General features: G+C 42.3%; 1 protein-coding gene across 2 annotated transcripts in view; it reads right to left on the bottom strand.

Moving 5' to 3' along the window:
• Nucleotides 1-26,514, bottom strand: part of ascc3 (activating signal cointegrator 1 complex subunit 3) — a 740,670-nt gene that overhangs the window by 402,388 nt on the left and 311,768 nt on the right. For both annotated transcript variants that reach the window (XM_068026887.1, XM_068026891.1), the window contains exon 14: nucleotides 5,828-5,962. In XM_068026887.1, coding sequence (XP_067882988.1) covers nucleotides 5,828-5,962 — 135 coding nt within the window. The remainder of the gene's footprint in view (nucleotides 1-5,827; nucleotides 5,963-26,514) is intronic.

Consider the following 26,514-nt stretch of genomic DNA (forward strand, 5'->3'; position numbering starts at 1 on the left):
TGCCAATATTTCAGTTAAATATTTCAGTCTCTGGTGTGAAGTTCACTTACCTTAAAGTTCATGTAAAATATATTGTTTCTGTTGACTTATATTTTCATAGTGTTGCAGCATACATTAAACCTTCATTCAAATGATTATATGGCTTGACGTTGCTGTCACCTTTCTTTGTTATCTCCAAGGAACATAGCATCAGCACATACTTAACATATTCAAACTGTCAATGTTTTTATGAGCCAAATATTTCTCAAGTACATCTACAAGAATATTGTGGTCAATAACTGTATGTTAACCTTTAATATTTCCAGCTCTTTAAACTTAGATTTTTTCAATTATAATTTTGAATGGTCATCAACCTGAAATGTTAACTCTGTTTCTCTCTCCACAGATGATGCCTGACCTACTCGGTATTTCCAGCATTCTGTTTTTAGTTTTAAAATTATGGTTTTGAAATTATAGTTTTGTTGTAACAAAATAATTTCCTTTTAATTACATACAGTAACTTGCTGACTGCAACACATTTGTCATTTTTAAGTAAAGGATCAATTCTTATTCAGTAATGTAGAAAGTGCTGTCCTCAGGCACTTTAAGCAGGTAACACTTTACAGATATGATTCACTATAGCACATTTACCGGTGGGAGGAGGTGGGGGGAAGGGGGTGCGAGGAGGAGGAGTGCGGTGGGAAGGGGTGGAGGGAAGGGGGTGCGGGGGGAGCTGGGCTGCAGGGGGTGGGGGAGAGGGGCGCAGGGGAAGATGGGGTGAGGGGGTGGGGGGAAGGGGGCGAGGGGAAGATGGGGCGAGGGGAAGATGGGGCGAGGGGAAGATGGGGCGAGGGGAAGATGGGGCGAGGGGAAGATGGGGCGAGGGGAAGATGGGGCGAGGGGAAGATGGGGCGAGGCCGCTCTTCCTGCTGATCACCGCCGTGGACGGGCTCCCCGAACACAGCCAAGTGGCCTTCCTGTCCAGTTGGCCAAGCTTGGCCACCACTGGCAGGGTCTTCATCAGTATTCCTTTCCCGGATTGCCAGACGTTCACCCTCTCTCTGCGGTGAATTCCTCTCCCAGCCTTACGCGACTACCGCCCTGGACGCCGCCATCTTTTCCAACCTGTCCTTCGCCAGCTACAAGAGAAATGCTGCGAACAACAGATGCCCCTCTACGTTGCTTTCATCGATCTCACCAAAGCCTTTGACCTTGTCAGCAGACGTGGTCTCTTCAGACTGCTAGCAAAGATCGGATGTCCACCAAAACTACTAAGTATCATCACCTCATTCCATGACAATATGAAAGGCACAATTCAGCATAGCGGCGCCTCATCAGACCCCTTTCCTATCCTGAGTGGCGTGAAACAGGGCTGTGTTCTCGCACCTACATTGTTTGGGATTTTCTTCTCTCTGCTGCTCTCACCTGTGCACAAGTCTTCAGAAGAAGGAATTTTCCTCCAGACACGATCAGGTGGCAGGTTGTTCAACCTTGCCCGTCTAAAAGCGAAGTCCAAAGTACGGAAAGCCCTCATCAGGGAACTCCTCTTTTCTGATGATGCTGCATTAACATCTCACACTGAAGAGTGTCTGCAGAGACACATCGACAGGTTTGCGGCCGCCTGCAATGAATTTGGCCTAACCATCAGCCTCAAGGAAACGAACATCATGGGACAGGACGTCAGAAATGCCCCATCCATCAATATCGGCGACCACACTCTGGAAGTGGTTCAAGAGTTCACCTACCTAGGCTCAACTATCACCAGTAACCTGTCTCTCGATGCAGAAATCAACAAGTGCATGGGAAAGGCTTCCTGTGCTATGTCCAGACTGGCCAAGAGAGTGTGGGAAAATGGAGCACTGACAGAGAACACAAAATTCCGAGTGTATCAAGCCTGTGTCCTCAGTACCTTGCTCTACGGCAGCGAGGCCTGGACAACGTCTGGTACCAGACCCACCGGCCGTCCATGTCTCCGCTTTAAAGACGTCTGCAAACGCGACATGAAGTCCTGTGACATTGATCACAAGTCGTGGGAGTCAGTTGCCAGCGATCGCCAGAGTTGGCGGGCAACCATAAAGGTGTGGCGAGTTGAAGAGACTTAGCAGTTGGCAGGAAAAAAGACAAAAACGCAAGGAGAAAGCCAACTGTGTAACAGCCCCGACAACCAATTTTATCTGCAGCACCTGTGGAAGAGTCTGTCACTCTAGAATTGGTCTTTATAGCCACTCCAGGCGCTGCTTCACAAACCACTGACCACCTCCAGGCGCTTACCCACTGTCTCTCGAGACAAGGAGGCTAAACAAATTTTACCATATATAGGGTATCTTTATAAAATCCACTACAACAGCAACCATTTTACATCAATTTAACTTAAAATATATTTTTATATGTGAAACTAAACATCATCTTCCAATCCTTATTCTAAAGTATTTATCAAAACTACTTTTAAAGTCTAATGGCAATTTTCTTTAATTAATGAGATGGACCTGCAAAACTCCACACTTAGACAACTGAAGGTGAAACTCTACCAACTATTTTAATCATTTACTTAATTTCTAAACTCTGTCAAGCTGGAAGCTAACAAAGAAATATCCTCTGAAGCTGACAATTAAGGAAGCTTTGAGGAAGGGAGACTTCCTTTTACTGGCGATGAATGCAAAAAATCACACGCTAACTCCAGTAACATTTTTCTAATATACATATTGCTAAAATATAATGGAGCTAAAATCCAATCTACTTTCATAGCAAGTTATTAAAATGTATGATTGCTGGAGGTTGACTGCTAAACAATGCTACAAATATTAAATGAGTAGTCAGATACAGATGGAACATGTAAGGCTGAAGGATACTGAAATTCGTGCAAAATAAAGTTTCTGCCACTTGCTCCCACACCATCTCCAATATAAAAGACTATAATTCCCAGAGAGTAATATGCAAAGTTCCTTCCTGCTCTCTGAGCTGCAATGGACTATTTGTATAAGAGTTGGAAGTTGCTGGACACATTTTTTTTTATTCATTCATGGGATGTAGGCGTCACTGGCCAGGCCAGCATTTATTGCCCATCCCTAATTGCCCTTGCAGCATGTTTATGAGCAAGCTGGTGATTTGTCACATGATCATGTACTTCTAGGGTGAATGAGAAACTGTCAAGAGGAGCGTGTCTTCTTCTTGAGTGAACGTAATTCAGGAGAAATTGAAATTGGGAGAAAGTTTTTATTTATAGTATCAACTGTAAACAATGAAAGTCTGATCTCCATATCCCTTGATTCCCCTAAAGTCCAAAAATCTATAGATCTCAGCCTTGAATGTACTCAATGCCTGCGCATCTACAGCCCTCTGAGGTACAGAATTCTAAAGATTCACAACACTCTGAATGAAGAAATTTGTCATTTCAGACCTAAATGGCAGACCCCTTATCCTCAGACTATGAACTCTACTTCTAGACTCTGCAGTCAGGGGAAATAGCCTCTCAGTGTCTACTCTGTCAAGCCCCCTCAGAATCTTATAAGTTTCAATGAGATCACCTCTCATTCTTCGATATATAAAAGCCCATCCTACGCAATCGCTCTTCATAGGACAACCTTCTCATCGCAGGAATCAATCTAGTGAACCTTTGTTGCACCTCCTCGAATGCAAGTATATCCTTCCTGAGATTTAGAGACAAAAACTGTTCAGTACTCCAGGTGTGATCTCACAAAAGCCCTGCACAATTGCAGCAAGGCTTCGTTACTCTTATACTCCAAACCCCTTGCAATAAAAGCCAACATACCATTTGATTTCCTAATTGTACCTTCATGTTAATTTTCTGTGTTTCATGTACAAGGGTATCCAAATCCCCTGAATGCTATTTAATAATTTCTCACCAATTAGAAAATATTGTTTTTTTTATTCTTCTTACCAAAGTGAATAACCTCACATTTCCCCATATAACACTCCACCTGCCACCTTTTTGGTAACTCGCTTTACCTATCCATATATAGCTTTGTAGAGCCTTTGGGCAGAATTTTTACAGGAAATGGGAAGAGAGTTTGGGTGCGTGTGAAAAGTTAAATCCCCTAAACATGACGTCGGGTCAGGATCCAGATATCATCCCGTCTTCTTCTGGGTTTTACCCGGGTGAGTTTGAAGGCAAGCAGGAAACATCCATGCAGCTGTATTTAAACATTCAAATAGATTATTAAGTTCTGTTTTAACCAAGATTTCTGGCTTCAACAACCAGCAGACCTATTTAATGAGCCGTCAGCAACTTGTTAGGGTCATCATGGCAAGTGCACAGTAGGGAGTGCTTCTTCATGAAACTGAAGTGCTCCAGCCATGGCTAGGTGAGAGGCTGCTCACAGCACTCCTTCTCAGAGTGTGCTTTCAGTGCTTGACAGGTGATTGCCAACTTCTTAAAAGTCACTCCATTCACTTTCAGCTGCACTTTGCTGCTGCCAGCCTTCACCATGGGATGGGAACACTTGTGCAGCTCTACCTTGCACCTCTGATGACGAGCAACACCAACAGAACACAAAAGCAAAATACCACAGATGATGGAAATCTGAAATAAAAACAGAAAATACTAGAAATACTCAGCAGGTCAGGCAACATTTGTGCAGTGAGAAACAGAGCTAATGTTTCAGGTCGATGAACTTTCATCAGAACTGGGAAAAGTTAGAAATGTAATAAGTTTTAAGCAAGTGAAAGAAGGGATGGTGGAAAAAGAAAAGGGAGGAGGTCTCTGATTGGTTGGAAGACAGGAGTGATTAAATGACAAAAGGGTTGGCTGTGCAAGGCCAAAGCTGGTGGTAACAGAGCAAATAAAGAAACAAAAAATGTATCTCGAGGAGGTGTGAATAACAGAATGATGACCAACAGCTGCCCAAAATCAAAAAAGAGAAAAACAAAAGTCATACTGAAATCTTCAAAGAAAAAGGAAACAAAATGATCTCTCTGTTCCTCCACCCCCTTCAAAGTTGTACAATTTGTTTAAATTGCCTGTCATTTTTCATTTCAAAATGCATCGCTTCACATTTTGTTGCATTAAATTTCACCTGCCATGTGTCTTACCATTTCATCAGTTAATATCCTCCTTAAATCTGCAATCATTTTCACTGTTTACTACATTTCCAAGTTTTGTGTCATCAACAGGCTTTGAAATTATGTCCTTTATACACAAGTCCAGGCCATTAACAAGTTATCAAAAACAGCAGTGGTCTTAATATCAACCCCTGGAAGATATCATTATTTACATCTTGCCAGTCTGAGAAACAGTCATTTACCACTTACCTTTGCTTTCTGTCCCATAGCCAATTTTACATCCATGCTGCCACTTTAAGTCCATGGGCTTCAATCTTGCTAACAAATCTCTTATGTGACTCTTTATCAAATTCCTTCCGAAAGTCTATGTGTACATCAACTGCACTACCTTCATCAACCCTCTTCAATTATTTCATCAAAAAACTCAATCAAGTTAGTACTTCCATCTACCCCTTACAAAGCAAGTGAGTTCTTTCTTCTGAGGTGCATTGTGTGGTAGGTGACACACCAAGTGAGTGGAGCCGTAATAACCTTCACAAAGGTATGTGGGCCCCAGCAGTGATGTCTAGAGCAGGTAAGCTTCTGTACCAAAAAGCAAGTGAAGGTTGAAATTTCTGTGGATACGGGGCAAGCAGGTGCCAGAGATGAACCCAAAGTGGTGCTTGTACCTGTCTGCCCCATGCTAATGAGGTGCCCATCCACTGATTCCACAAATTGTGGTGGGGTCAGTGCTGGAGGGTACTGCTGGCATTACGATCCAAGGAATTTCAGGAACACGTAGGCACATGTGGACACATGTCTTTGGTTGAAAGTTCTCTTGACAGCGTACCTGTTTTTCAGCAGAGCCATAGTCCGCATTTTGGTTCGGCACGAAGTACATGATATCACCCTTGTTTTTTGCCGCCTCTTGAAGAGCCATGGCTGTTCGTACAGTTGAATTCCTTGCATGCACAAACACCATTACCTAGGAAGAGACAACAATGGAATGGTTAAATATAACAAAAGCATGAACCATAATAAGGAATCATGTTAGCATTCTGCTTTGCTGTAACAAATCTCTGAATTGATTTCCCACTTATTAATGCCTCGCAGGTTTTCCTTTGTTATTTTCTAGGTTTGTTCTTGTGATTGGCAGAATGCATGAGGAAACCCCCAAATAATTATTTGCTCTCGATCTGACAGTCATGAACAAAGGAATTTAGTCATCATTCATTCACCTATGGTGTGAATGTCCCAAGATCAAACCATTCTGGGTAACTGATCTAAATCACATGTACCAAACTGCTGCTTGATGGGATCCCCTTGGACCCAAGACTGACTGGATTCTTATGCTAACTCTGCCAGAAAAAAAACTAATGATCAAACTAGAAGCTTTTGTAACATAAACAAGGAAAAAACAAGGATCCACATTTTTCTCACATGAGCAAAGCTGAACACAACATCAGGGAACAATTTGCAACAATGTGGAGGAAAGGAGGAAAATATTGGTTCACTTTGAACTCTCACATTATAAGACCATAATTAATGATCATGGCATGTTAACTGAAAGCAAATTCCATGCGTAAATTTCAGTCAGCACCTGTGATCAGATGGCAGCTCTAAGAGTCTCATGGCACTACAATGTGCGTTTCACTGAACCTTGACCAAATGCCTACGAGGAGATCTCACTTTACATGGATAATTTTTTTGCCACAGTTATCATAACCATGTCATATTATGCTGCCAGACAAAAAAAAATTATGAAAAATGCTCCAGAGATTCAGGCTGATGCCCTCATTGATATGTGTAGAAAACTGAATTGTCAAGAACAGTGTTTGAATTCAAATATTCCATTCAACATAAATACTTGCAAAGCAATGAAAAACAACATTATATTTTTGCCAACGTTGAGCATATAGATCGATAGGGTACCATGAACGATCTGTTAAAAATAACGCACATTGCTGACTAGCAGTCTGTGTGTGTTTACTGGACATGGTAAAGTGGCAAAAATCAAATGTGAACTCTTTAGTGATTCTTGTGAATATTGAATAAATAGCCTTTTGTAATTTTGTTTTAAAAATACTTTACAAATAATTAATACAGCATTATTCTAATTGTCCAAATAAGAATTAAAAATAGGCAAAAATATCTCAATTCAGCAATAATCTTTCAAGCTGGAATGCTATCTAATGTTTGGCATTCAGAATACGAAAACATACTAACCCAGTAAGTTTTTATTTAAATTCTTTAACTAATAACAGAATTATCTTGACTAAATGCATTGTTTACAAGCTGTTATCTTTTCTGATTAACACTAAATAAAGTTCCAGCTATTAACAATTAGCAGTCCTCAATTTCATGAAAAAAAGTAAATTCCACTTTTACTGTAGCCTTTCTACAAACAAATTTAAATATTGCAGTGATCAGTGGCACTATGCACCCACTTCTGTTTTTTGGCAGGATCTTCCAATGAATTTGCTCGTACGCTAAAGTTCAAAATTCCAGGAGCACAGTACCTTGCTGCTTTTGCTATTAATCTTGTTACTTCTCATTGGTAACTATTTCTGTGTTGTTAGGCAGAGCAGAATTTAAAGGCATCGGCTGCCTGCCTGTCATAGACTCGACAGAACACACATTTCAGACAGAATGCTGGGTGATTGATATCTAATTAAACTTCCCACTTCAACATTGCCTGTAAATGCATCCTTAGATAGTCATATTTAGTTAGCAGTTCTCCTGTGGCATTGGTCAAAACAGATAACAGCCTCCTAATGACAGGTGTTCTACCATGCAACACATAATGGGTGAATTTTACTCACCCTTCGGCATTGGGGGTGGTAGCGGGGTGGCCCGGAAAATTCTTACAGGAAAGGCCCACCATGACCCCTGATGCCGCATTTTACCGGCGGCAGCAAAGCCTCAGTGCGCCACCCCCACCCAAGCGGTGAGGCCTTTATTTGCCTAATAAAATGTATGCTAATCGATGTTAAATAACTTACCTGGACCGGGTGGCCATCCCACACTGACATTCCGGCCAGGGGCCGGAGGTCCCACACCTTCCGATCCCCATTTGGGGATTCAAGGTGAGACATTGGTGAGGAGTTTAATTTTCAGGTTCGGGGTGGGGGGGGGGGGGGGGGGGGGGACTGAGGAAACTTACTCCATTGGTTGAGGGAATAGTGGGAAGGGTTTGAAGGGCAAAGATCATAATGTTTGTGTGTAAATGTTCGGGACCGGCAAAAATGTTTTTTTTTTGTTTGGGGGGGTGGGGTGGGGGGGGGGGGGAGGGGGTGGTGTGGAGGGGAAATACATTTATTTGTTTATGATTAGGGGATGGAAGAGGGCCTTTGATCTGTACTTTAATGTTTTTATATAAATTAAAGGTAATGGTCACTTTAAAAATTAAAATTGCCAGTAAGGGCTTGCAGCAATTTAAAAATGGCAACAGCGTCCGATGCCACTGTGCCCTCTTCGTCATCAGCGGCAGCAGCTCTGCCTCCTCCATTTAAATGAGCCCCCACACGAAATATTGCGGGGGCTCAGTGACGGCGGTTCCACACGGGCAGAGCACCGAGATCAGAGCGCGCTGCCGCAATTTGCGGCACACTCAAAATTCAGCCCAATGTGTTTGTATACAACAGGATAACATGTCTTGCTTGTCCTTTCCTAAAAGGGGCAAAGGAAAGCTCACGGAAAGCTGTCATCTTCCTCAGCCAAAATGCACTTAAGACAACAGGTCAGTTTAAGGCCACAAAGAAAAACTACAGCAAAGCAGAAATCTGGTCTTCTACCTGCTCAATTGTTTCTCACTCACATCCTGAAATAATGCGGAGGCCAACTCCTGATGCCAAGGAAGGTATGCTTATTTTTTTTTTCAAAAAGACTCTGAAGTAGCAATCCCGCTCTTCCATCTTGAAATTTAGCGGAAGGGAATGCTTCAATGGTCTCCTGAAGCTCTAGATTGGCAGATATTTCTTCCCCTTGGACACAGGCTAAACTATTACGTTCAGCAGGAACTAGCAGCAAGTTACTAGTTCTACATTTTGAAAAAAATATTGTTCAGTAGTGATTTATTACTATTTCATGAATATACTTGCCACACTGTCACAAAGAGTAGTTGAAACAAATTGCATAGATGCATTTAAGGGAAAGCAAGATAAACACATGAGGGAGAAAGGAAAAAAATAATTATGCTGATAGGGTTAGATGAACTGGGGTAGGAGACGAGTCATGTGGATCATAAATGCCCGCATAGGCCTGTCGGGGCAAATGACCTGTTCCTGTGCTGAACATTCTACATAAGTGTGAGTGTGATACGCAATTTACACATGTAGTACTATAGTGACACATTGAGGTGAGCTGGAGGTACTTCTTTAATTAGTGGTGCAGGTAAGTGGGGAAAACTGCTAATGAATACTTTGGCTTACAAACGTATACAAGAACTGTTTAATACTAATTGTAACAAAACCACAAGAATTTTATGGTTTTTAATGATATTCATGAAATGAATTATAAAATTAACTCCATGGAAGGCATGCATTCGAAAAAAAAGCCCAGATTTTCTTGCAACAGTGAAATCGGTGAAGTACACCATAAATTTAGCAATCAACCTCACTGTTGATAACTTGCTCTATATTTTCCTGCATTTTTGTTTAAAATATGTCAAACCGAAGATAGAAGCAAATTAGAAGTAGCGCAGCTATAGCCAATGTCAACAGGCTTGTAGCAATCGAGACGGTCCTTGATACCCATCAGAGCTCCTTCTCTGATGATGGCAGCATCAGGGCCACTTGCACAGATCACACACTGACTAGGCTTCAGCCGTCAAATTTTGCTGCAGATATGTAATTAAACGATATCCAGGCTCTTCATATTAACCCACAGAATAAGCCATTACATTCATTGATTTTGGAATGTCATGGATTTCTTTTTTGTTTCGAGATTTTAGAAAGAAATTTCCATGATAACAGAATTCCAATGCACAAGCACTTCTGATTGCTTTGGTTGAAAACAAAGTATTTCTGTAAAGTATCAAATTACATGGTAGTTGCAAAACACATCACTGCTTAATATACTGTATGGTTATTTAAATCTTCACTGAAATGGTTCCATTATAGAATTATTTAATACTCACGCCCAATGGATGCTTTTAAATAAAACTGACATTTTCTAACATACCAGTGGCTAAGCAAAGAAACTCCTGTCAATCACAACAGCTTATATTTATATAGCACCCTTAACAGAATAAAACATCCAAAGGTGCTTCACAGGAGCATTGTAAAACAAAATATGACACCAAGCCACATGGAGAGATATTAGGTCAGATGACCAAAAGTTTGGTCAAAGAGATAGGAGGAAAGCAAGGCAGAAAGGCAAAGAGAGGGTATTCCAGAGCTTCAGGGCTAGGTAGCTGAAGGCATGGTCACCAATGGTGGAGCGATTAAAATAGGGGATGTTCAAGAGGCCAGAATTGGAGGAATACAGATTTCTCTGAGGGTTGTGGGGCTGGAGGAGATTACAGAGATAGGAAGGGGTGAAGCCATGGAGTGATTTGAAAACAAGGATGAGAACTTCAAAATCAAGATGTTTCTTCACCAATGTAGGTCTGCAAGCACAGGGTTGATGGGTGAACTGACTTGGTGCAAGTTAAGACATGGGGAGCAAAGTTTTGGATGACCTCACGTTTATGGAGGGCAGAATGTGGGAGACCAGCCAGGAGTGCTTTGGAATAGTCAAGTCTAGAGTTAACAAAGGTACGAACGAGGGTTTCAGCAGCAGATGATCTGAGACGGGGCAAAGTCGGGCAACATTACAGAGGTGGAAACATTTGGATTTAGTGATGTCTTGAATAGAAGGACAGAATCTCATATCAGGGCAAAATCTGACACCAAAGTTACAAACGGACTGTCTTAATATTAGACTGTTGCCAGGGAGAGGGATGGAGTCAGCAGCTAGGGAACGGAGTTTGCTGCAGGGACCAAAATGAATGGCTTCAGTCTTCCTGATATTTCATTGGAAAAAATTTCTGCTCATCCAGTATTGGATGTTGGATAAACAGTCTGATAATTTAACAAAAGTGGAGGGGTCGAGAAAGGTGGTGGTGAGGTAGAACTGGATATTGTCAGCGTAAATGTAAAAACTAAAGCTGTGCTTTGTCATCAAGGGGCAGCATGTAGATGAGAAATAGCAGGGGGCCAAATATAGATTGGTGGGGGACACCGGAGGTAATGGCGCGGAACAGGAACAGAAGCCATTGCAAGTGATGCTCTGGCTACAAATGGATAGATAAGAATGGAACACAGGTGAGAGCAGTCCTATCCAGCTGGACGACAGTGTTGGAGGAGGATGGTGTAGCTAACTGTGTCAAAGGCTACAGACAGGTCGAGAAGGACAAGGAGGGTAAGTTTACCTTTGTCATAGTCACGTAGTATGCCATTTGTGACTTTGATAAGAGCTGTTTCGGTACTGCGGCAGGGGTGGAAACCTGATAGGAGGGATTCAAACATGGGTTTCTGGGAAAGATGGGAATTGATTTTGGAAGCAACACGCTTAACGATTCTGGAGAGGATTGGTAGTTTAGTGATGGTGGGGTCAAGGATTGTTTTTTTTGAGGAGAGGGGTGATGACGGCAGCTTTAAAGTACAGAAGAACAACACCTGAAGAGAGAGAACCGTCATCAATATCGGCTAACAAGGCGCCAGGAGGGGAAGTTGAGAAAGCAGGAAGGAGGGGCATTGGAAAAAGACCTGCATGTCACAATCACCAGATGTCTCAAAGCGCGTTACAGCCAATGAAGTACTTTTGAAGTGTAGTCACTGTTGTAATGTAGGAAACGTGGCAGCCAATTTGCACACAGCAAGCTCACACAAACAGCAGTGTGATAATGATCAGATAATCTGTTTTTGTGATGCTGATTGGGGAAAAGAATATTGGCCAGGACACCATGGATAACTCCCCTGCCTTTCTTCGAAATAATGCCATAGGATCTTTTACATCCTAAGAGGGAAGATGGGCCTCAGTCTCATCTAAAAGACAACACCTCCGACAGTGTCGAACCCCCTCAGTACTGCACTGAAGTGTCAGCCTTGATTTTTAAGCTCAAGTTATGTAGTGGAAATAGGGAACTTCATGACTAAGAGGCAAAGTGCTACCAACTGAGCCATCAAATAGAACTGTGTTACTTATAAGTGTGATGTGAAGTTTTCAAGTATTTTTAAGTAAACAAAATACTTTGCGTTGTAATTTGGGATATCAGCCACTTACAAAGTACTATTCAGTTAATTGGGAATTTCTTTTAGTTTAGTTGTTATAATAAAAGTCTTAAAATGTTCCCTTGTTCTTCTAGGTGGTAGAGGTCACAGGTTTGAAAGATGCTGTTGCAGAAGCCTTGGTGAGTTGCTGCAGTGCAACTTGTAGATGGTACACACTGTAACCACACTGGTGGTGGCTGAATGTTTAAGGTAATAGATGGGGTGTCAATCAAGCGGGCTACTTTGTCCTGGATGGTGTCGAGATTCTTGAGTGTTGTTGGAGCTGCACTCATCCAGGTAAGTTGAGAGCATTTCATCACACTCCTGACATGTGCCTTGTAGATGGCGGAAAGGCTTTGGGAAATCAAGAAGTGAGTTATTTGCCACAGAAAATCCAGCCTCTGACTTGCTCTTGCAGCCACAGTATTTATATGGCTGGCCCAGGTAAGTTTCTGGTTAATTTTAACCCCCAGGATGTTGATGGTAGAGGACTTAGCAATGCTAATGCTGTTGCATATCAAGGTTATGTTCTCTTTTGTTGGAGATGGTCATTGCCTGGTGTTTGTGTGGAGCAAATGTTACCTGCCACTTATCAACCCAAGCCTAAATGTTGTCCAGGTTTTGCTGCATGCCAGCATGGACTGCTTCATTATGTCAGGAGTTGAGAATGGAACTGAACACGCAATTGTCAGTGAACAATCTCACTTATGATAGAGGGAAGAAGGGAAGGTCACTGATCAAGCAGCTGAAGATGGTTGGGCCTTGGACATTGCCCTGAGGAACTCCTGCAGCAATATCCTGGGCTGAGATGAATGGCCTCCAACAACCACAACCATCTTCCTTAGTACTAAGCATGACTCCAACCAGTGGAGAGCTCCCCCGTTCCAGCCCAGTTCCCACTGACTTCAATTTTACTATGACTCCTTGGTGCCACACTCAGTCAAATGTTGCCTTGATATCAATGGAAGTCACTCTTACCTCACCTTTGGAATTCAGTTCTTTTACCCATGTACGGATCAAGTCTGTAATGAGGTCTGGAGTAGAGTGGTCCTGCCCAAACCCAAACTGAGCATTGGGTGAAGAGGTTATTGGTGAGTAAGTGCTGCTTAATAGCACCGTCAATGACACCTTCCATCACTTTGCTGATGATTGAAAGTAGACTGATGGGGCGGTAACTGGCTGGATTGGATTAGTCCTGCTTTTTAAGGACAGGACATACCTGGGCAATTCGCCACTTTGTCAGTTCTACTGAAACAGCTTAGCCAGGGGCATGGCTAGTTCCAGAGCACAAGTCTTCAGCAGCACCACAGTTGGGACATTGTTGGGGCCCACAGCACTCAGCCATTTCTTGATATCACATGGAATGAAACAAATAGGCTGAAGACTGGCATCTAAGGACTTCAGGAGAAGTTGCTGCAACCAGCAAAGAAGGTTGAAAAAATCTAGGGCAAAAAGTACAGGGTACAGAAAGAATTCATTTTATCAGCACATATTACTGCACAACGAATAACAGGAAAATAGTTAAAAGTGATGTACTACTGTAAGACTTGCTGCGCAGAGGGTTAATTTGATCTAGCCAAGCAATTTGTCATCAATTGTCATATTTCAGTGACCAAATTCTTCACATGAAATTATGCAAATAAGTAAGGAGAAGTAATTTAGAATTCAGAGAAGTGGTTCCACAGTTACAAGCTGTGTAATTAGATCTCTTCTCATCATTTCAAAGCTCAATCCAGCCTGGAGCACAGTGACATATAAATTGTTCCAATTCAAGCAAGAATTCCAAGACTAATGCATTTTAAAAGCACAAGACTACCAAAGGCATTTTAAGATCATGCACTTGATTTTTTAAATATAGAAACCATGCATTTATATAGCACCTTTATTGCAGAAAAATGTCCAAAAGCCCTTCGCATGGTGTCAACAGGCAAAGATTGACACAAAACCAAACCAGAAGATATTAGGACTAATGATTCAAAGCTTGATCAAACAGATAAGCTTTAGGGAGGGTCTAGAAGACGACAGATTGATCAAGGATTCAAAATGACTGTAGCCTCTTAACTGACCTCAGCAATTACTAAAAATAAAACAAAGACATGTTTTCGAACTGAATCCCAAAGAACAATTAAACTACTGGCCTCACCCAGAGTTTACCTAAAATAAATTAAGCTTTGTGACCTTAAAGGAACACAGTTTTACATTAATAGCAGAACAACACATTGTGGATAAAGCTCCTTATGAAAGAGAATCAAATCCTACAGGACTCCAGATATAATTATGTATATAAATTTATATATAAAACACACAGACAGAGCTATTCTTCCGTGATGTTGCTCATAGTGAGTCAGATAGTACATTTTTATAAAATGGATGTGTATGCCATGATGGGGATAACATCAGGGCCACTGAATTACAGTAACTGAATAAGTCAAATTCAATTCATACTAAATGGGATTGAATTCCATGACTTTGTCCAATATTCGGCAAAACCCATAAATGAATTGCATGTACACACATTGTAGATTATTTATAAAATTTTTAATATGACCACCCTTAAAGCAGAGAAATCAAGGTAGTATACAAGATACATCAGGGAGAGTTAGATATCGTATTTATCAGGGGTATAATACTTCAGTTGGGGGAATGGCCCTGCACATTACTAGCACTGGCAGATGGTTCTGAGCTTTTCTAACACTAAGGAATGGCCCATGGCTTTGGCAGAACCGGTTGGAGTCCTGGAGTTTGCAGCTCTGCTGTGGGGTTCTGGTGATGCAGTATGGGGAGGGAATCCTTTGGTCTAAATGTGGAGAGGGCGATTGTGATGTAGCAAAACTGTGATGGGGAACCCTAGGTTTGGCTGGAAGAGAAAGGGCAATGGCCTGACAGCACTGGACAAGAATACTGTCAGCTCAAAGCTGGCAGCACTGATTGGTAACTTTTGACATTTCTGTAAACATTAATTTGGCTCATGGCAGCATATCTGCATCCGACCATGTCTCTCTCTCTGGATCTATTCCTCTCTCTCTGGTCTACCTCGGTGTGAATCTCTTTGCCTGCCTCTCTCTCTCACCACCTTCCTCTGGTATCAGCAACAACGATGTTTAAATTTTCCAACAGCAAAACCCAAGAGAAAGAGGCTTTTTCTTGCTTTCAAAACTCAACTCCTTTGTTTCTCTTAAAATAACCCACGCTGACTTACAAATATAGTAATTAGAATAGTTATATTTTTAACACCAACAAAAAGATATTCGACTTTTTGCGAAAGTTCAAATTATGAGGAAATACACTGTCTCTCTCTCTCTCCATTCTTAATGTGTGTTCTGAAATTTATTTATAACTGAGAAAAAAACAAAAGCTGCAACCAGCATAATCCGGAAAGTTTGTAATTTTTCACACAGATTTTTTTTAAATGAAGGAATAGCATTTTAAATATCTATTTTTCCTTCAAATAATATTAAACATTTTGTTTTGTTGTTTTAAGAGAGCAAGAGACATTCATTTGTGTAACATAAATAATGCTGATGCAAGCTGGAAAATTGTGCAAACTGCACTTGGTTAGACTGCAGGATCTGCCTTTGGCTCATTACATCAACAAGTCAAAGCTTTTGGAAGGGCTGAGCAGGCAAGAAAAAAATCTAGGCATTAAAAGGCACAAGTGACAATTTTGACATTTCCATATAATTCATAAACTGGTTACAGCACAGGAGGCCATTCAGCCCTTTTACTGGCCCCCTGCAAGAGCAACTCAGCTAGTCACACTCCCTCACTTTTTCTCTTCAAATAATTATCCAACTCTTTTTTGAATTTATTTTTTAAAAATTTAATAATGTTATTGTGCATCATGCACATTTTGAATATTTAATGTCAGAAATTTTTAGTTATTGGAAAAAAGTTATTTTTATCTATGATTCAATTGGTTCATCAGAAAACTGTACTGATGAAACAGACATGCTGCTGTCAGGCTTTTTCTTCTCAATGTCAAAATGTTTTCATTTTCATTTCCCACCTTAAACATTTACAGGGCAGTTTTGAATCTGTGTTGATATAAAAAGCATGATTCAAAGTTATGACACATGAAGTTACAATTTGTGGCAGTAAGTGCAAGCCATATTTAAGGTTTTTAAAAATATATACCTGTACACAGCACATCAATAAACCAAATAGTCACCAGTGGTCTTGCACACAGGGAGTCAAGAGCAAGTGCAGTCTTCAGGTAAAGTGGGGTTAGGGAGTGTAAGGGCTAATTGGACAAGGACGCGCAAAGGTTAGAATTTTTATTAGCATAAAGATATAAAGTATACACATATTCAGTCCCTATCTTAGAGTTTTAAAAAAATTATTTCAGAGGATGTGGGCGCCGCTGACAAAGCCAGCATTTGTTGCCCATCCATAATTGCCCTTGAGAAGGTGGTGGTGAGTTGCTTTCTTGAACTGCTGCAGTCCCTCTGGTGTGGGTACACCCACACTGCTGTTAGGGAGGGAGAGCCAGGATTTTGATCCAGCGACAGTGAATGAACTGCAATATACTTCCAAGTCAGGATGGTTTGTGATTTGGAGGGGAACTTGCAGCTGGTGGTGTTCCCATCTGTCCTCGTCCTTCTAGGTGGAAGGGGTTGCGGGTTTGGAATTTGCTGTTGAAGAAGGCTTGGTGAGTTGCTGCAGTGCATCTTGTATATGGCATACACTGCTGCCACTGTGCATTCGTGGTGGAGGGAGTGAATGTTTAAGGTGATGGATAGGGTGCCGGTCAAGCGGGCTGCTTTTTTCTGGATGGTGTCGAGCTTCCTGAGTGTTGTTGGAGCCGCACTCACCAAAGCAAGCAGAGAGTATTCCATCATACTCCTAACTTGTGCCTTGTAGATGGTGGACAGGCTTTGGAGAGTTAATCAAGGTGTCCATAGTTTTATGTAATACTTTTATGTTACACATTATAATTTATAGTTTAATAGCAAAAGTTACTGCAATTTGAGGAACAAAGAAGTAGAGTTTATTAAAGCATTAGAGTTTCTCTGCATGTTGCAGGCTGGAAAACTTTTTTAAAATGGTGGCACTGCAGCAAGGTGCAATGACAGTGTGAAACATGCACATAGACTCATCACTCATGCTTCAAGAATGTGCGAAGAGGAATTTAGAAACAGGCCTTTGTAACTGAGGAGGGGAGAAGGTTCGATAATTTAACCTACTTAGTTGATCTTCACAAGTGGGTTCCTGGAATCAGAAGCATCTGAAAAAAAAGCAATTGCAATCAAATTGCTATTAACAAAGAACATGGTATTGCTGAAAATAGAGATATTTTGTCGAAGCTTTTCATCTTGCACTCATCAGGACAACTCGCAAGCATACCAATGCAAGAGAAACAACAAATTTATAGTATATGAGAAGAGAGTGCTGATTGGTGGAGTCCACTTGCCAACCAATCAGCACTCTCTTTTCATATAGTATAAAATTGTTGTTTTCCTTACATTGTTCTTTGACAATTTGCAAGCATACCAAAGAACAGTACAGCACAGGAACAGGCCATTCGGCCCTCCAAGCCTGCACTGATCATGATGCCTATCTAAACTAAAACGTTCTGCACTTCCGGATTCTCATCCTGTTCATGTATTTGTCAAGATGCCTCTTAAACGTCGCTATTGTACCTGCTTCCACCACCTCACCGGCAGCAAGTTCCAGGCACTCACCACCCTCTGTGTAACGAACTTGCCTCGCACATCCCCTCTAAACTTTGCCCCTCGCATCTTAAACCTATGTCTCCTAGTAACTGACTCTTCCACCCTGGGAAAAAGCTTCTGACTATTCACTCTGTGCATGCCACTCATAACTTTGTAAACCTCTATCGGGTCGCCCCTCCACCTCCGTCGTCCCAGTGAAAACGATTCGAGTTTATCCAACCTCTTCTCATAGCTAATGCCCTCCAGACCAGGCAACATCCTGGCAAACCTCTTCTGTACCCTCCCCAAAGCCTCCACATCCTTCTGGTAGTGAGGCGACCAGAATTGTACACAATATTCCAAGTGTGGCCTAACTAAGGTTCTGTACAGCTGCAGCATGACTTGCCTATTTTTATACTCAATGCCCCAACCGATGAAGGCAAGTATGCCGTATGCCTTCTTGACTACCTTATCCACCTGCGTTGCCACTTTCAGTGACCTGTGGACCGGTACGCCCAGATCTCTCTGCCTGTCAATAATCCTAAGGGTTCTGCCATTTACTGTATACTTCCCACTTGCATTAGACCTTCCAAAATGCATTACCTCACATTTAGTTTAGTTTAGTTTAGTTAATTTGTCCGGATTAAACTCCATCTGCCATTTCTCCGCCCAAGTCTCCAGCCGATCTATATCCTGCTGTATCCTCTGACAATCCTCATCACTATCTGCAACTCCACCAACCTTTGTGTCGTCCGCAAACTTACTAATCAAACCAGCTACATTTTACTCCAAATCATTGATATATACTACAAACAAAGGTCCCAGCACTGATCCCTGCGGAACACCACTAGTCACAGCCCTCCACTCAGAAAAGTACCCTTCCACTGCTACCCTCCATCTTCTATGACCAAGCCAGTTCAGTATCCATCTTACCAGCTCACCTCTGATCCCCCTGTGACTTCCCCTTTTGTACCAGTCTGCCATGTGGGACCTTGTCAAAGGCTTTACTGAAGTCCATGTAGACAACATCCACTGCCCTTCCTTCATTAATCATCTTCGTCACTTTCTCAAAAAACCCGATCAAGTTAGTGAGAAACAACCTCCCCTTCACAAAACCATGCTGCCTCTCGCTAATAAGTCCATTTGTATCCAAATGGGAGTAAATCCTGTCCCGAAGAATCCTCTCCAATAATTTCCCTACCACTGACGTAAGGCTCACCGGCCAGCAATTTCCTAGATTATCCTTGCTACCCTTCTTAAACAAAGTAACAACATTGGCTATTCTCCAGTCCTCTGGGACCTCACCTGTAGCCAATGAGGATACAAAGATTTCTGTCAAGGCCCCAGCAATTTCCTCCCTTGGCTCCCTCATTATTCTGGGGTAGATCCCATCAGGCCCTGGGGACTTAATGCCTTAATGTTTTTCAAGATGCCCAACACCTCCTCCTTTTTGATATCGACATGACCCAGACTATTTATACTCCCTTCCCTAGACTCATCATCCACCAAGTCCTTCTCTTTGGTGAATACTGATGCAAAGTACTCATTTAGTACCTTGCCCATTTCCTCTGGCTCCACGCATAGATTCCCTTCTCTGTCCTTGAGTGGGCCAACCCTTTCTCTTGCTCTTTATATATGTATAAAAAGCCTTGGGATTCTCCTTAATCCTGTTTGCCAATGACTTTTCATGACCCCTTTCAGCCCTCCTGACTCCTTGCTTAAGTTCCTTCCTACTTTCTTTATATTCCTCAAGGGCTTCGTCTGTTCCCAGCCTTCTAGCCCTTATGAATGCTTCCTTTTTCTTTTTGACTAGGCTCACAATATCCTTCGTTATACAAGGTTCCCGAAACTTGCCAAACTTATCCTTCTTCCTCACAGGATTCTAATCAACTGACGTTTGAAAGACTCCCATGTCAGATGTTGATTTACCCTCAAACAGCCGCCCCCAGTCTAAATTCTTCAGTTCCTGCCTAATATTGTTATAATTAGCCTTCCCCCAATTTAGCAAGTTCACCCGATGACTACTCTTATCCTTATCCACAAGTACCTTAAAACTTAGGGAATTATGCTCACTGTTCCCGAAATGCTCCACTACAGAAACTTCGACCACCTGGCTGGGCTAATTCCCCAATACCAGGTCCAGTATGGCCCCTTCCCTAGTTGGACTATCTACATATTGTTTCAAGAAGCCCTCCTGGATGCTCCTTACAAATTCTATCCCATCCAAGCCCCTAGTACTAAGTGAGTCCCAGTCAATATCGGGGATGTTAAAATCACCCACCACTACAACCCTGTTGCTTTTACATCTTTCCAAAATCTGTCTACATATCTGCTCCTCTATCTCCCGCTGGCTGTTGGGAGGCCTGTAGTAAACCCCCAACATTGTGACTGCACCCTTCCTATTCCTGAGCTCTACCCATATTTCCTCGCTGCATGAGCCCTCTGAGGTGTCCTCCCGTAGTGCAGCTGTGATATTCTCCTTAACCAGTAATGCAACTCCCCCACCCCTTTTACATCCCCCTCTATCCCGCCTGAAACATCTCAATCCCGGAACGTTTAGCTGCCAATCCTGTCCTTCCCTCAACCAAGTCTCTTTAATAGCAACAACATCATAGTTCCAAGTACTAATCCAAGCTCTAAGTTCATCTGCCTTACCTGTTATACTTCTTGCATTGAAACAAATGCACTTCAGACCACCAGTCCTGCTGTGCTCAGCAACATCTCCCTGCCCACTCTTCCTCTCAGTCTTACTGGCCTTATTCGCTAGTTCCCCCTCAGTTATTTCACCTGCTGACCTACTGCTCTGGTTCCCACCCCCCTGCCACACTAGTTTAAACCCTTCCGAGTGACGCTAGCAAACCTCGTAGCCGTCCTGATGAGTGCAAGGCGACAGGGCGGTGGACGTTGTCAACATGGATTTTAGCAAGGCCTTTGACAAGGTCCCGCATGGTAGGCTGGTCCACAAGGTTCGAACACATGGCATACAGGGTGAGCTAGCAAATTGGATACAAGGTTGGCTTGGTAATGGAAGGCAGAGGGTGGTAGTGGAGGGTTGTTTTTCAGATTGGAGGCCGGTGACCAGTGGTGTGCCACAGGGATCGGTGCTGGACCCTCTGTTGTTTGTCATATATATTAATGACTTGGATGTGAATGTAAGGGGCATGATTAGTAAGTTTGCAGATGACATCAAAATTGGTGGTATAGTGGACAGTGAAGAAGGTTGTCTAAGGTTACAACAGGATATAGATCAACTGGGAAAGTGGGCAAGGGATTGGCAAATGGAATTTAACGCAGCCAAGTGCGAAGTGATGCATTTTAGGAAGTTAAACCAGGGCAGGACATATACAGTGAATGAAAGGGCCCTGGGGAGTGTTGTTGAGCACAGAGACCTTGGGATGCAAGTACATAGTTTCCTGAAAGTGGCAACACCGGTAGACAGGGTGGTGAAGAAGGCTTCTGGCATGCTTGCCTTCATCAGCCGAGGCATTGAGTACAAGAGTTGGGACGTCATGTTACAGTTGTACATAACGCTGGTTAGGCTGCTTTGGAGTAACGTATGCAGTTCTGGTCGCCGCACTACAGGAAAGGTGTGATTAAGCTCGAGAGGGTGCAGAAAAGATTCACAAGGATGTTGCCTGGTTTGGAGGGCTTGAGTTATAAAGAGAGATTGGATAGGCTGGGTCTGTTTTTCCTGGAGCGAAGAAGGCTGAGAGAGGACATGATAGAGGTATATAAAATTATGAGAGGCATAGATAGGGTAGATAGCCAGAGTCTGTTTCCCATGGTAGGGGTGACTAAAACTAGAGGGCATAGATTTAAGGTGAGAGGGAGGAGATTTAAAGGGGATCAAAGGGGTAAATTTTTCACACAAAGACCAGCTTCCACAACATTCACTGCAGTGCACAAAACTAACTATATTATTGCAGGTATTTTTTTATGGTGGGTATCTTGAATGAGCTGCCTGAGGAGGTGGTGGAGGCAGGAACAGTAGCAACATTTAAGAGGCATCTGGACAGGTACTTGAATGAGCAAGGCATAGAGGGATATGGAATTAACACAGGCAGGTGGGATTAGTATAGATAGGCATTATGGTCGGCATGGACGTGGTGGGCCGAAGGGCCTGTTTCTATGCTGTACAACTCTATGACTCTAAAATGTCTCTATTTTCAGCAATACTCAAGGTCTGTACTTCCAAATGACAATTTAAAGAACATGGTCTTTAAAAATACATTTGGAAACCCATCATAAACTACCAGCTTCCACAACATTCACTGCAGTGCACAAAACTAACTATATTATTGCAGGTATTTTTTTATTTTGGTCTGATAAAAATATTTTGTTTATGCAAACACAATTATTTGGACTTCAATTACAAGAAATTTCAAATCTATTTTTTAAAAAGAGGATTCCTAGTAATCTCCGAATAGGATAAATTCCATTCATTTTTAAGTTGGATGCTATTTGAATTCACTTATTCTTTAGACTTTCTGATCAAATTACACATCAGAAATGCACCATTAGTCCAAGTGAATGAAACATTGATTTACTAATCATTTTGCAACAACAGTTCAGTTTGAATACTCAGAAGTCATTCAGCATTCAGTATTGTATTTACATTTGGAAGAAAATCTGTTATACATACGGCTGCTAGCTATTATGTGCAATTAAGGCTCTGTGCACGAAGAACAGGAACTCCACAACCTCTTCAATAACTTAACTGGTTAGTGCAAAAAAAAAAGTCCTTTTCTAGGCATTTGTAAATTAGTTAGGATAGCCAAAACCAAAACCACCTCTGCATTTTCAGCTCGTGGTTTATTCCACAGCCACAATATTGTCATATATATATAGTTTTTTTAATTGCTTGTCAATAATTCATGGAATCTACCTTGATGCCACTTACTCAATACTGCAATTAATACATTAAGCCCCATTTTAATTTTTTGATAGATTACCATTAGCTTCAAACACATTGAGTAGCTAGAAATATCTACTGCTCATTGCTCATGCTTCAAGAAACACTGTACAGATTATTGGGAAAGTACATCTGCCTTAAGTGGAAAAGCTGATGAATTTTGCCAATAATTGCACACACACAATCAATATTTGTACATTATCCCAATGAACACCTTTCAGAGTCTACTTAACAGCTATTCATCTCATTGCACTGTACAAATATATAACTTTGGAACCCATATTAAAATAACAAGGTTTTGCTCTCCCGATGAAGTGCTGTTGTAGACATATACATTAGCGGCTGAAGGAGAAATCCAGGTCAAAGTACCTTTTGCTGAAATGCAGCAGAGAACATCAGATTAAAAAACTGAAAGCACAATGGCTGGGATTTTGTCGCAGAAGCATAGAAAATTTACTTCATCAGAACTAGTTCTGACAAAAGGTCATCGACCTGAAACCTAAACCCCATTTCTCTGAGTATTTTCTTGCATTTTCTGTTTTTAAATTCTTCACTAACTCAGCCGGGTTCCATTCTTACCTCAGACGTCATTTTTTTCATTCACAGGAAGTGGGCATCACTGGCAAGACAGCATTTGTTGCCCATCCCTAACTGCCCTTGGTGGGGGTGGTGAGCTGCCTTCTTGAACCACTGCAGTCAGTGTGGTGTCAGTTCTCCCACAATGCTATTAGGGAAGGAGTTACAGGATTTTGACCCAGTGACAATGAAGGAATGGCAATATACTTCCAAATCAGGATCGTGAGAGACTTGGAAGTGGTGGTGTTCCCATGTGCCTGCTGTCCTTGTCTTTCTAGGTGGTGGGGTCATGGGTTTACGAGGTGCTATCAAAGGATGCTTGCTGAGTTGCTGCAGTGTATTTTGTAGATGGTACACACTGGTGGAAGAAGTGAATGGCTAAGATGGTGGATGGGTTGATGATCAAGTGAGTTCCTTTGTCCAGGATGGTGTTGAGCTTCGAGTGTTGTTGGGGCTGCACTCATCCAGGCAAGTAGAAAATATTTCATCACATTCCTGACTTGTTCCATGTGGGTGGTGGAAAGGCTCTGGGGAGTCAGCAGAATTTGCCATAGAATACCCAGACTCTGACCTGCTCTTGTAGCCACAGTATTTATATGGCTGGTCCAGTTAGGTTAAGGTCAATGATGACCCCCCACCTCAACCAGCCCCCCCTCCCCAACCCCATGAGGTTGATGGTGGAGGATTTAATAATGCTAATGCTGTTAAACGTCAAAGGGAGATGGTCATTGCCTGGCACTTGTGTGGGCACAATTGTTACTTGACACTTATCAGCCCAAGCCTGAATGCTGTCTACATCTTGCTACATGCAGGCATTATCTGAAGAGATGCTAATCAACACTGCAATCATCAGTGAACATCCCCACTTCTGTCCTTACGGTGGAGGGAAGATCGCTGATGAAGCAGCAAAGGGCCTAGGTCACTTACCTGAGGAACTCCTGCAGCAATGTCCTGGAGCTGAGGTGATTGGCCTTCAACAACCACAATGAAATTCCTCTGTGCTAGGTATGACACCTGCCAGTGGGGAACCATCCCCCGATTACCACTGACTTAAATTTTACTGGGGTTCCTTGATGACATACTCGGCCAAAGGCTGCCTTGAAGGCAAGGGCAGTCACTCTCACCTCACTGCTGGAAAGCAGCTCCTTTGTCCATGTTTGGACCAAGGCTGGAATGAAATCCAGACAGAGTGGTCCTAGTGGAACCCAAACTGAACATCTGTGAGTGAGCGTCGCTTGATAACACTGTCACTGCCGGATAATCTTCTGCAATTTCTTCCCTTCCAGCCCCTTATGCTGTTACCTCTGTAGTCCTCTGAGGATCTGTCCTAAACCCACTTATATTGCTGATCTATATTCTGCTCCTCTGCAACATCATCCAAAGATACAGCCAAATTCCACATATACACTGTTAATACCTCACCACCACCTCTCTCAACCCGTCCACTGCCTCTGTGATGTCAGACTGCTTGTCTGACATCCATTTTTGGATGAGCAAAAATTTCCTTCAATTAAACATTGAGAAGATTGAAGTTATTGTCTTCAGTTCCCATCACAAACTCTGTTCCCTATCCACTGTTGCGTTGTTGGGTTTGCATTACTCGCATTTCAGGGCGTTCTAGAGAAAGTCTTAGGTTCCGGTAAAGGTTAACTAATAACTCTTGATTATTTACCGTTACTATATACACTCTCAGCAAAATACCTAAGCTAGCATTCTACATGCTGCTCCTTCTTCAGCCCATCTCATGTGACCGTTACATCTTTGCTCATACAGCGGGAGAGGTCTCTCTCACTGTCTTTGGTATTAACCGTTTACATTTTTATACTACAGCCACCATGCCCCTCCCTGGGCACTGTCTCAGGCTGAACCTACTATTTACACACTCACCGTTCTACTTGACCCAGAGCTGAGCTTCCAACCTAATTTCCTCTCCATCACAAAGACTGTCTACTTCCACAATATCACACGTCTCAACCCTGCCTTAGCCCATCTGTTGCTGAAACCCTCAATCATTTTCTTAGCTTCATATTTGAATATTCCAATGATCATTTGACTGGCCATCCAACTTTCACCCTCCATAAACTTGAGCTCTTCCAAAACTCTGCTGCCCGTATCTGAACTTACACCAAGTCACGTTCACCCATCACCTTTATGCTTTCATTATGACCTACATTGACTCCCAGTCCATCAACGGGTGAATTTAAAAATTCTCATATTCAAGTTTGAATCTCCCCATCTCTTCTCTGTAAACTGCTCCAGTACTACAACCTTCCCACGAACTCTGTGCTCCTCTAACTCAAGCCCCAGCCATCCTGACTTTCTGCATTCCACCACTGGCAGCCGTGCCTTCAGCCAACTTGGCTCTAAGCTTAAGAATTCCCTCTCCAAACCTTTCTCCCTTCCCACCTCTCGCTCCTCTGTGTTACAGTCAGGTGAGGAGGGGTCGAAGGGCTTCCTTCTTTTCCCTCCTCTTGATGGACCACAACAGATTTAATTATTTTTTTTTTTTTTATAAGTGGATGTATTTGCCAATCCATTATGTGTTTGATTATTGACGTACTATGATCATTAAAAGAACCAATTGGACAGGTTTTGAGTTTAACAAAGAAAGAGGTTAGCTTTATTGTACTTAAACCGATCTAAGTAAAATAATAAACTACGCTCCAACTTTCACACACACACACAAATAGGTTACAGAGTGGGGAAGGATAGATTGGTTGAGTTTTTTTTATTCTTTCATGGGATGTGGGCGTCGCAGGCCAGGCCAGCATTTATTGCCCATCCCTAATTGCCCTCGAACTAAGTGGCTTGCTAGGCCATTTCAAGGGCATGTAAGAGTCAACCACATTGCTGTGGATCTAGAGTCACATGTAGGCCAGACCAGGTAAGGACAGCAGATTTCCTTCCCTAAAGGAAACCAGATGGGTTTTTACAACAATCGACAATGGTTTCATGGCCATCATTAGACTAGCTTTAAATTCCAGATTTATTAATTGAATTCAAATTCCACCTTCTGCTGTGGTGGGATTTGAACCCATGTCCCCAGAGCAATACCTGGGTCTCTGGGTTACTAGTCCAGTGACAATACCAGTACGCCACCGCCTCCCCCTAAGTTAGAGTCTATGGAAGAAAGGAAGGGTACGCA

The sequence above is a fragment of the Heterodontus francisci genome, chromosome 3, assembly GCF_036365525.1.
Source record: "Heterodontus francisci isolate sHetFra1 chromosome 3, sHetFra1.hap1, whole genome shotgun sequence".
In the NCBI taxonomy this organism is placed as follows: domain Eukaryota; kingdom Metazoa; phylum Chordata; class Chondrichthyes; order Heterodontiformes; family Heterodontidae; genus Heterodontus; species Heterodontus francisci.